At 43.2% G+C, this 12,431-nt stretch overlaps 1 protein-coding gene across 3 annotated transcripts in view; it reads left to right on the forward strand.

The window, feature by feature from the left end:
• foxp2 (forkhead box P2) overlaps positions 1-12,431 on the forward strand; it is a 96,556-nt gene that overhangs the window by 69,753 nt on the left and 14,372 nt on the right. For all 3 annotated transcript variants that reach the window (XM_043237879.1, XM_043237878.1, XM_043237880.1), the window contains 5 exons: positions 1,011-1,185; positions 1,882-2,095; positions 3,631-3,735; positions 8,152-8,239; positions 10,764-10,847. In XM_043237879.1, coding sequence (XP_043093814.1) covers positions 1,011-1,185; positions 1,882-2,095; positions 3,631-3,735; positions 8,152-8,239; positions 10,764-10,847 — 666 coding nt within the window. The remainder of the gene's footprint in view (positions 1-1,010; positions 1,186-1,881; positions 2,096-3,630; positions 3,736-8,151; positions 8,240-10,763; positions 10,848-12,431) is intronic.

Below are 12,431 nucleotides of genomic sequence, written 5' to 3' on the forward strand. Positions count from 1 at the left end.
ATTATGCCTGATTTATGAAATATGAGAACACATTTTGGTGTAAAAGTGTAAACTCTGTTTACATTGGGTTTTTAATGCTTTTGCAAACAATTTAACACACATTTGATCTGTTGTTTCATGAATAAATAAGTTTATTGGTTATTAGATAATTATTGTACAATTTTTCCTTAGTAATTATTTTGTAACATGAATGTATATATATATATATATATATATATATATATATATATATATATATATATATATATATATGTATGTATTTAAGTTTATATCCACATTATGTGACAGTTTATGCAAAATTTTTATAGATGATGTATCCAATGTCCGAAAATCTTTACTGTAAATATTATGACTTTCGATTTGATTTCACTAAATGAAATGCTTTGCTTTGAAGTGTTTTTTTGTCATGTGTAACATTTTACACAAGAAGCGTTTTATATGCCTGTTTTGTTCACTGTGATTTTGCTAATCCTTTTTGTTCGCAGGTAAACATCAGCGTTTACCTGATTTTACAGATTTATTTTTATCTATGGAAAGATTTCAAGCACAGTTGCTGTGCTTTGATCACTGAAGCGCTGCATTGTTTTTCTGTGGTTTCCGCCGCCGCTGCTGCTGCTGCTGTTGTTGTTGTTTTTGTTGTTGTCTTCGTCAGCTTATGCAAGAGGCTCGACTGGCGGTAAACAGAGCTCGGAGGGGATGGGGGGGGTGCTGTAAATCTCTCTCAGCTTCCCTCCCTCCGTCACCCCCTCCCTGTGGCCCCATAAGCTGTAATGGACCATTAGAAATGCAAGACAATTAACTATCAATGGTGAAAGGAGGGGGCTTCGCACACCCTCCCACCCGCATCTCACACACAGATCCATGCAAACAGGCGACGGGAACAAGGCGGCTAGGTTTCACTTGGGCCGCATGTATAGCCGAACACACTTTCTCGTCCATGTGTGTGATTAGTGTTTTGCGTGTATATGCTCACTCGCTCTATCTATCTCTCTCTCTCTCTCTCACTATAGCAACAGCAGCAGCAGCAGCAGTTGGCAGCACAGCAGCTGGTCTTTCAGCAGCAGCTCTTGCAAATGCAGCAACTGCAGCAGCAGCAGCACCTGCTCAACATGCAGAGGCAGGGCCTCCTCTCTGTGCCCCCCGGCCCAGGACAGCCCACCCTCCCCGGACAGACTCTGCCGCCAGGTAACATCCTCACGTGATCCTCTGAGAGCGTGCGTGTGTGTCCGCGTCCTCTTTCAAACTCCCCTTTTTTGTTTCCTGCTGCATTTTCCTTGCCATTTCAGTTTTTTTCTTTCTCTCTTGCCTGTGTCTGTGTGCTTGTTGTTTTCCTCACTCCCCCTCTCTCTCTCTCTCTCTCTCTCTCTCTCTCTCTCTCCCTCCCCTCCTTGCCTGTTGTTGTTGTTTACGGACTCGCAGTGCGAGCTCAGAGCTCTGAGGAAGACGAGCTGTTGCCATTTGCTTTTTTCCTGGAACAAACACCTGGTGCTACTGTGTTTATCGAAATGGCGCTGGATGACAATAGTTTGAAAATGGCTCTTAATTGGAGTATAGCTGGGGCAACACGAAGCGGAATAGTCATTTTATCATCCAAGGGATTATATGATGATTTGATTCTGCACACAGAGGCTTGTTTATGAATGCATTACCATGTGCAGATGAGTTCCTGGTTGCTTTGCACTTTCGGATACCACGGAAACAAAGCGAGGGATGAGTGTCCGGGTCGATCTCGCACCGGTTTATCTCCAGATGCTTAAGTGTGATGCTCAAGTTTCTCAGCAGAGCAGAACAGGTTTACCTAGCTTGTTTGGAAATGGGAGATGGGAGCTCATGATGACAGTTTCGTGATGATGTCTGTAAATCTGTTTGACTCTCTTGCAGCTGGTCTGAGCCCCGCCGAACTCCAGCAACTTTGGAAAGACGTCACTAGTAGCCACGCCATGGAGGATAATGGGCTAAAACACAGCGGCCTGGACCTGAGCACCACCAACAACTCGTCCACTACCTCCACCAGCAACCCCAAAGCTTCGCCGCCCATCACCCATCACGGCATCTCCAACGGCCAGTCCCCGGCCCTCAACAACCGGAGAGAGAGGTACTTTAACACACACATGCATGCCAAAGCTTCCGCTTACCCGATCACCATTGGCTCCTTGAGATCCAGCTGGATTAGCCATGTAAAAACAACTTTGGATAAAAGCCTCTTCTCTGTTTCGCTCGACGCAAACTCCAAATCCCTTTTCAGAGATATGTGATCACAAACCTCCCTATAAAGGGTCTTGTGTGAACATGAACACAAAAGGCATGTTAACAAACACAAACCAAGCAGCCATTTAAACTACTTTTCATGTGCGACACGGAAAACGAAAAGAACAGTCGATCTGTTTGTCCCCATTTGCAAAAGGAAAATGCTCATTCCTGCAGGGAGAGGGCTGTGTGTTTTTGTTTGTTTGCTCATCAATAGTTTATTAACGTCTGGATAACAGTTGAAATGAGACGAAATCTCCCCCGAGACAGCACACTATTGAACGCAGCGCCTTCCGGTATATCAAACGCATGGAGGTGCAACTTTCAGTGGCAGGAACACACAGCTCACCTCACTGTACATTAAGTATTTAATACCTCGCTTTTCTTTTGAAATTGCTTTGCTGGCACGGCTTGTCATGTAAATAGAATACACTATGCCGGTGTGGCATTTCCTGAGCGTTTATATGCGCGACGTCCCTTTTATACGCTCCGCGGCTGCTGTAAGACATAGATTCGCATATTTCTCCATGTATTATTCAGTCTGTAGCGGCCATATGTTAGTACATAGCAACAGCCGCTGACTTCACTGGGGGTGGATGTGTTGTGTAATTGGTTTCAAGTATGTAGCGTCTTCACAGAAAACCCTTTCTTGAGAGAGATATCTTTAGAGGCAGAGAAGAAAAAGGAAAAAGCAGAGAGAGAGAGACAGGGAAATAATTTAAGAAATAGGTTAGACTCTTTTCTCGTGTGTTGGCGGAGTCTCTCGGGTCCACAGTCGTTCGTAATCACGGAGTGTGTTGTGTTGTCAGAGCCAGCTGCTTTCTAAGATGTGCTGGATCGATAAAGGCAAGGTAAAACAGCCGGTGAGGTTTGTGTGTGTTTGAGCGTGTGCCGCACACAAACGCGTGCCGTGCTGGTCTGCTTAGCCTCACTTTCACACATTAGTCCCTCAGCGCCATTAGAACTGGCGGTCGTAACTTACCGCACTGTCTTTTCACAACAGGTTGTGTCCTTAAAAACGCCCGTTTCACCGCAAATGAATCTCCTGGTGAAACTTAAAGTGCAGGGGCCGGTTTTTCTGCTATTTACACAAGTTGTCCGTAATGGCTTTACAAGGTGAAAGTCTGTGGAAAAAATGTTGACGGGCGATTTTACTTGGCCGGGCTCTGTGTTTTTTAACACACTCGTGTCTCCTCAGTAATCCTCTGGATCAATAATCACAAGGTGGCGTGATGTCGAGGGAGAGTGTGTATTTTTTCAGCTTTTATGAGCATCAAGTCCACCAAATTGAGCTGGTTTGATCCAACTTTTGATTATAATATCCTGAAAGGTACCACCGGCATGTTTTCCAACATTTTTTAATGCTCATTATTTCTCTTTCAGTTCGCTGCATGAAGAGACCGGAGCATCACACTCCCTCTATGGTCATGGAGTGTGCAAGTGGCCAGGATGTGAAAGTATTTGTGATGACTTTGGGCAGTTTTTGAAGTAAGTGATCATCAAGAGACCATAAGTACATTTATATTCATTTCAGTTTTCCTAAAACTATTTTCCCTTTATATGTCTCTCTTTTTTAAAGCTTATTAGATGCTTACTTGTTACTTTTTTAATTTAAAAAGCTTTCATAGCTCAGTTCACGCACTTATCTGTACATCCACAAAACGGATGGTGAATCAGATTTCCCGAAGGCGCCTGTCAGCTCATCATAGGCGTCGCTCAGAAATGACCGTGCATCTCCACGGCTACATGAGTGGATGATGGGCTGGCGTTGAGCGGCAGAAGCTAATGGCAATCCGTATAGCCATGCGGTGTTGTCATGGCGCAGCTAACGGAGTGAAATGAACTCTTCATGCTCCATCAACAATTTAGTTAATTAGCTCATTTGTAATTGGTCGGCTTTGTTGCCGGGACGTGAGTGGGGGGACATCAAAGGAGAAGGTGTTTGCAGTGCTGGAGATTGCAGGTTATCACGTTGCCACTCCGAGGAAAGAGCCTCACCATCAAAGAATGGAGAAAAGGGTTCATTTGAATATTCTAATTAGATCTGTAATTAACTGTGAAATAATAATCTGGTGCGTTTGGTGGGTGTAAATGTCCACGTCAATTCTTGTAAACGGCTTTTGAGAGTGGCGACGTCTTCCTGTTCTTTTATAAACCAGCTAGACACAGTCTAAAGCGTCCACTCCAAACAAGTCAAAAATTTAGCGCCTTTGAGTGTGTTACCATTTAACTAGTTGGTCATGACTGTCAACCAAAAGACTGCATGCACCTCAAAGTATAGGGGTAATTATCCCAATCTACCCCATTGGCTTTCGTTTATTGGGGCACAGAGTGCATCAGAGATCATGTGATCATTTCCCGCCAAATTCAGCCGGTATGCAAATCAACGGTTGACGAGAACTAAATAAAAACGCTCGTTATTTGACAGCCTGTGCAGTAGGATGCCATTACAGCAATCATCCTCCAAATCTTCGTAGAAATGGGGGCGAGACACCCAGAGTCTGAGACGCCCGTACTGTAACTCGTACATGAAAACGCTCCCACAAAAGGCAGAGTGATCTGAGCCGGCGAGATGGCGGGTGGCGCCGTGCCTTGGAGGAGCGATTGTCGGTGTCAGAAAGAAACTTTTAATGTCGTTCGGAGATGCCAGTCACTGCTGCGTATCATCCAGGTACACACGCTTAAAATGGTTTACATAAAATAGGTGTCAGATTCAAATGGCACCTTTGATGGGGAAGCAGGGGGCGGAGGGATTCACCCAACCTGCACAGGCTTGTAGCTTGCGGAGAAGAAACCAGCCACGGTTTTGTAATCTTTGTTGTGTTGCTGAGAAAGTTGTCAAGATCAGCATTTAAGCGCAGCTCTGCACTCTTTCATGCGCTGTGCACCTGGAGAGGGGTAGCCAAGAGGTGCCTGGCACGTTATATTAGCTCTGAAGTTCAAATAGACGCGCGTGAATGTGCGTGCAAGCACGCGGGTACACCTCGAGACGTGTGTATTAATGCAACAAAGCACGCGTCTTGTGGGTGTGATTTGGGGCAACTTATTTGGGGGTTACGTGCAGCTAAAAGAGGGGGCTAATGAATTCATAGCGTTCTAATGTTGTTCTGCCACGCAGGCGATTTTGTTATTGTTTAAGCTCCAGATTGCTGCCCTAGTTCCCTTATTGATTTCCTCTCACATGTTTGAGAAGAGGCAGGATGAGTAGGGAGAGAAAAATACAGACATACCTGCTGGCCTGTAATAAAGATTGACATGCTGTCAACATAGGCTTGCCATTTGCTGTAGCGTCTTTCCCATGTGGATGCAATATGACTTTGTGTGTCTCAGTAAACAAAATCTTCCCCTTTCTAATGCGGAGAAATGATTCGATCCTATAGCATTTAACACCAGTGAAGCGACCTGCCGAGCTTCCACCACGTCTTAAACTGGGCACTAATGAAAGCCAACAGGAAGTCCCTGGTTAGATTAATCAAGCCCATGTCCAGCTGAAGGTCAATGAGTCCTTTAGAAACTGCAAATAATTTGATAATTAGTGAAATGATTTGATTTGTCCACGTTGGCTGGACAGGCCTAAGCAATTCCTACTTTAACTCAGATGATTTAATTCTGCCTTTGCTTTTCGATGCACTTCTCAGTCCGTTGCGTACCTGCCCGTATGTTTCTTAGACCATCAGAACCCTCATTCCCTATCTCAAAACAAAAATCAATATGCCTATAAAGTGACCCATAAATTACATGCGGCTCCAGAGATGTTTGCTCAGAGCGAGCGGGCGGCCTCGTCTCATTCTCCTCTCACCTCTCTGTTTGAACTAAACCCAGCGCCACAGGCTCATTAAGAGATATTGGTGACTGCATCTAACCCCCCTCTAGCCCCCTGCTTTTATCAATGCATAGTCAAACACCTACTGCCTGAATATTTCATAGCCATGCAGTAATCTGGATGTAATCACCAGCACTAACTAGCTCTCCCTAACGTTAGCACTCACTTAAGACTCTGTTGTGCTGTATTTCATTCTGTTGGCTAGACTATATAGCTAACAATTTTGACACTATTGGCACTTTTTTCTTTCTTTCTTGATTTTTTTTCTATTAATTGTGCAATTGTGACTTTATATTTTCCCATTTTCTTTTTTTTTACTTTTGTTACTTTGTATCGAACAGACATTTTAGCAATTCCTCTATTTCCACATAATTCTACATAATATTTCAGTTGTGACTTTGTCTCACAGTTGCGACTTCATGTCTCAGACTTGTGACATACTCGTATCTGTGCTTATAAACCTCAAAATTATGATCGATGAGGCTCTTTATCTTGAAAAATGCATAAAGAACCTAGTATTTTCCACTTTCTGACAATTACATTTATTTACCCATTTAGAGGAGGAATCGCGCTTCCACTGAAAAAGAAAACCTCGCGTCCCTACAAGAAACAAGGAAACGAGATTAAGATCTAGATGGCCGCTAATGAGAAACGGGGCGTGCGAGATAAGATGTGTTATTTAGCGGGCTACCTGTCGGGACGGCGGAACTAGCCAGTCGTGGCTTTTGAAGCAGCTGTAATTTATGACATCCACCATACATCAAGTGCGTTAGATAGCATTATGAGCATTGAAATGAAAAGGGTATTTGCAGCATTAGTTCCCTGCGAGGGACTTGATTACATGATTAATGAAATGCCCCTTTGCATGCGCATTCTGAAACAGCAATTAGGCACGGGGCCGGAGAAAGGCATCGACTCTCCAGTCATCCTAGGCGTTTTTTTTTTTTCTCTCTCTCTCTCTGTTCAGTGCTATCTCACTCTTGATTTATAATGGAGAATATCTGAGCATTAGACCTGAAACGGTTACAATAGCAAAAGCAGGCGTGATGGAATGAAATAATTTTAAATGGGCACGGGCGTAATTGAAAGGTAGCGGCGGCCATTGTGTTCTCAAATGTCCTCTGCTTTGATTGGCGTGTTTGAGGAGGATTATGAATACGTTGTTATTTTGCGTTTTGCACATAAACAATAGCTTGCGCTATGAATAGAGAATGAATAGAGAAAATGCTTAGTAGTGTTAAAACTAGCTCGGTGTGGGTGGGTGTGTGTTTGCGTGCGAGTGTGTGTGCGCAATTTATACTCACACTAATGCACTGGAGGTTGTACTGTAAATGATCATTGAAGGGTCTGCAAGCTAACCTATAATTACAGGAAAGAGAGTGGCAGCATTGGCATTTCACAAGCATGTCTTCTAAAAGAGCGCTTTGTGGGTTTGTCACCAATGATAATTTAGATAGAGGCTCATTACCGAACATCACAACACTTTTAAAAACCTTTTCGCCTCCGTGCGTTTGCCGGGAATAAAGGTCTATTTTAATGGCGGGCTTCTTTTGTGTCCTGCAGACAAAATCCAATCAAGGAAAACCGCCATTGACTGCTCCTGCAGTCTGAAATGGGTTTTTTTTTTTTCCTGTGTAATATTCTAATGAAAGGATGAGTAGATACATTTAATATGTCGGCAGAATAATGCACTCTTCGTAGGAGGCGCTTTTTAAACGTTACTCGAGTTAAATTGCATTTATTGTATTTATTTCTTGATAAATGTAGAAGACAAAACCTCTGCGCGAGGCCTTTTGTACGCCAACATCCCTCATAAGCTGTTGTGTTCTGAGCGCTGCCTCTCATTCGCATGACAGTCGTGCTATTGTGATGTTAAACACCAGCTTTCAGCGAGCGAGGGATACACTTGTTAGACGGTGGCGGTTTGTTAAAAGCTAATGGGATGGACGTCCTGTAATCCAGAAATCATATTCATCAACAACAGTGGTAGTTGATCAGCAGCAACCGTCTATTATTAGTTCAGCCTGTGCATGTGTGTATGAGGGGTTGGTTTCTCATCTGTTTCTCCTGTTGGCCTACAGGCACCTTAACAATGAACACGCTCTGGACGACAGGAGTACTGCCCAGTGCCGAGTACAGATGCAAGTGGTACAACAGCTGGAGATACAGGTACAGTACAGAAACGTGAATATAGGCATAAACACACATAAAGAAACAGTTCTTTTACACGCCCTGATGTCGACCTGAACACGAAAGCACGTGTTTTCAAAAATCTATTCGTGTTTCGGCGTACATACCGTCAATATCAATTTGGTTTAGCGTCGTTTTGTGTCATACAGGCTTAGAATAATACGAAGGTGAGACTTTTCTTTTTTGGGGCGAACTATTACAACATGAAATGGCGTTCACATGCAGCATGTGTGATTTTTCCAAGACTGGATGTTATGCATCAATTGGATTGTGACAAGTAGGTGTTCAGTACCCAACATGTTTTGTTTGATTTTGATTTCACAAACTTGTTCACAACTTTAACTGTTTTTTTAGCAGCATAACACCAAACATTTTGTTAATTAGCTTGTTGCCATAAAAAACTCAAAGCGCATAAAGTGAAAAAACTCACAAGGGACACCTTGAGCAAATCCATCCCAACAAAGGTGAAAGCCATCACAGGCCTTTATAATTGAATCATGGTTTGTGCTTATTTTCTATCCCGTCCAATTAATATGCGTGCATCTGGGCTGGACTGTGTTAATTAAATACACTTTGCACCTGAAGGAACCTCTAAAGAGAGCCACTATTTTCAGTAGCTGGAGCGTGACCTTATTAAGGTGTCACGCTGGCGAGATAATGAGAGCAGTGATTGAGGGATGCTATTACTCAGCGCTGCGGCCATCTCTCCCACCAGTTAACACTCTGTCCTTTGCCTCACACCTTCCGGTGCATCATGGGATGCGGCGCACGGGGTTAAAATGCGTCTTTCTTCTGTTAATTTCAAATAAATAACCAGTTTCGCTTGCAGAATAATTGAGGCCTATGCTTGTTTTTTTATGCAAATCTGCCCGTTCCCTTGCGTTTGCGCACGCAAAGAGCCGCCTCGCCTTTGTAGTGCGGATTGCTTTCTGACTGTGGCTCCTCTAAGCCTTCGTGATGCCCATCTGAATGCAAGCCAAGCGTTCCCCTCAACCTTTAAAGGTTTTTACGCTCTGCGAAACCCTCCCTATTTATTTGTTGGGCTCTTGAAACAGAACAATGAATAATTCTTGTTTATATGTAAAATAACAGACGGACATCACGATTTCTCCCTTGACTTGTTCTCTTGTTCGCTGATACCACAAAGCCGGCGTGCTTACACTGTGACCAATTACAGCAGCGCTGCTGTTTTCTGTCCTTCTGGGCTTTTTTCCACTCTTTTTGGCATTTTTTTTTTTTTTGTCCTCCGTCAGTGGTAATGAGGCCCGGTTCAGAGCTCGAATGCCGGGCTCACCGGCGGAGTTCAAGGCGGTACGCCATGCAGGCCGGTCCCTGTCACTCTCTGTGAGTTAGATTGATGATAACAGATCGCCGGGGCACTAACTGGACCTCGGAGGACCCGGGAGGAGGCAGGGAGGCGGGACCGACTGGCACTCTGTTTGCGGGACCCCTTCACCTCTCGGCAGCTGCTAGATCCAGTCCAGCCCTAACAGTGTCCACAGGACTTTGAGTCGCCGACCAGGACCCTCTAATTTATGGCCTGAGTAGCTTGTTACTGTCAGAGCTTTGCTGACCTAAATTCTGCTATTGACAAAAAGATGAAGTGCTATTTGTTTTCCGTGACCTCTGAGCACCACCTTCAGCTCTCCAGCACCGCACCACGAGGAATGGTTCTCTTATCTTTGCTTTAATCTGCCTCTCTCTCGCTCTCAGTGGTTCTCAACTGGTTTTGCTTCAGAACCCAAGGACATCAAGCATCCAGCACTGTACAAAACTGCTTCTTATCATCTATAAGTAACAAAGATGTCCTCAAAATCACAAATAAAAGGGAATCACTTTTTGCAGGCTATGTACCTGAACCTTACGGCATTTATTCATCTTGGTTAATGTGAATTTTCACACATACTTCAAAAAAATAATATTATTAATACATGCTGTAAAGACATAACGTTTACGATGCTTAATACATTATAATAAGGATCTATAAGAGAACATTTATTAATGCTATTTATTAATATTGCCAAGACTTCTATAGATTTCTACATTTTTGTTGCATGACAAAATTTGCATATCAATTTACACATCAACAACTGACACTGTGAATTTGCTCTGAAATATTTGTTTGAGAAAACACATGACGTGTTTTCCTCTGCTTTTTAAAAGTTGATTGTTTACTGTTCTATCCTAACTATACTCAAGTGTATAGTTAATTGCATTTTTTATTTGCATTTAGCATTGTTGTTTTGCAGCTGTCCATGACCCCACTGAAAAAGACCTCTGGCTGTTTTTTGGGTCATGACCCGCTGCTTGAGAACCACTGCCTTATGTCTGTGTCTTTGAGGCAAGCTTAAAGAAGGCCGGTCCGGCTGTATGCAGGATTTATTACAAGCAGACAAGCTTGATAACAAGATGTATTACTGTGGTAGTCTGGGGAAAATCACTCATTTCTAAAACCGGTCTGTTTTCTTTTTTTCTCTCTCTCCCTCCCTCTTTCTGCTAACAGCTTTCTAAAGAACGTGAGCGTCTTCAGGCGATGATGGCACACTTGCACATGAGGCCCTCAGAGCCCAAACCATCACCAAAACCGGTGAGTGCATATTGGTACGCGTACAGTAAACAGGACTCGGATGGTAAATGAGCTCTCTAAACACGGCTAGAGGATGAGAGGAGAATGGGATTTGTAATGCCTGCTTTCTTGGGACCCTATCAGGGCCGAGAGAGCATTAAATCATACACCCGATCTCAGCCAAAAACGCAGAGCCATTACACTCTGATGGCTTTAGCACAGCAAACAACCTGTTGGCCGGTAAAAGCTGTTTAGCGCCGCGACCGCAGGCGCACTTAAAGTAGGGGGAAGACGTTTCGTTTCAGAAAACAAACAGTTTGAAATGATGGATGGAAACTGCGAGAAGATTATCTCTGAAGAAATAACCCGTAATCTGTAAACATTCAGAGATATAGCTGTGTTTTTGGAGAAAAATGGAGCAATATATGAAAACGGTCCATCTGTCTGGATCCCTGTCGACAAAAAACATCTGATTTGACCCAAAGATGTCCTTAACCATTAATCAAAGGGAAAATACAAAAGACGCGTTGTGTTGTGCTGGAAATTAAAGTGTTTACAAAAAAGAGTAGGCTGTTATTAATATTATTTATTGGAATTGCTTATTAGCTATTCAATATTTTGTGGGGGAAAACATTGTTAGCGTGTTGCCGCCGCTTAGCAAGTAGCTAATTTCCACCAGCATAATTTTTTCTCATCACCTCCCACCGTATAAAGCAGATAATCACAAGACAGTATAATTATCCTGTAAATCCATCAGGAATCGACTGCTCACCTCTGTCGATTTATTATTCAGGATTTTTTTTTTCTTCCCGTTTTCATCCTCAGAACTCCAGCAGCTCGGTGAAATCGACTCTAATAAAAAACGTTCAGCCTATAATCCACGACCGCATATGAATGAATAATATTAATGAAGTATTACATTACATAAACTGCACATGAAAGGACTGCTAATTGCATTTGATGATGAGCAATTAATGGCGAGTTCTTAAATAATCAGCGAGGGTCTGTGATTTTTTTTTTCGCCTCATTCCTTTTTGTCTTAGTGCAAGTGCCGGGCTCACGCAAATGCTTTAACGTTATCGCTTTCGCAGGTACAAAAGAGAACACATGTATCCTCCCCACAAAAAGGATGTTACAGATAATATGGCGGTACTTTCACGCCCTTGTACACACAGGGCCGACAGAGAACCGTCCCACACATTTGATAAATATTAATAGTGCGAATTTATTAGCACGACAAAATGAGCACCAGCAAACCCTCAACAGCTATCAGTAGCCCAACACAAGGTGCTGGTACACTGTTATACGACCCCATTTAAACTCTGAATGGCACTTCATTAAATGTTACCTTTTGGCCATGCCATGGATGGCTGAAAATCAAAGTTACCAAGGCTGCTAGTCCTGAATAATGAGGGGCTCTTTTTTCCCAACCCCTTCCTTTCCTCTCAGCCAACCTTGAATATATATTCAGATGAGCAGCGGTAGTAAAGGGCTGATCCCTGTGTCTCATTCACTCCTGCTCAGTTAAGCTTTAATAAATTCCATTTTGCAAACACCAGATTGTATGCCTGCAAACATGTTACGCTTGTTGCCATAACCAGGTGA

This window comes from Puntigrus tetrazona, chromosome 4, assembly GCF_018831695.1.
Source record: "Puntigrus tetrazona isolate hp1 chromosome 4, ASM1883169v1, whole genome shotgun sequence".
Classification (NCBI taxonomy): domain Eukaryota; kingdom Metazoa; phylum Chordata; class Actinopteri; order Cypriniformes; family Cyprinidae; genus Puntigrus; species Puntigrus tetrazona.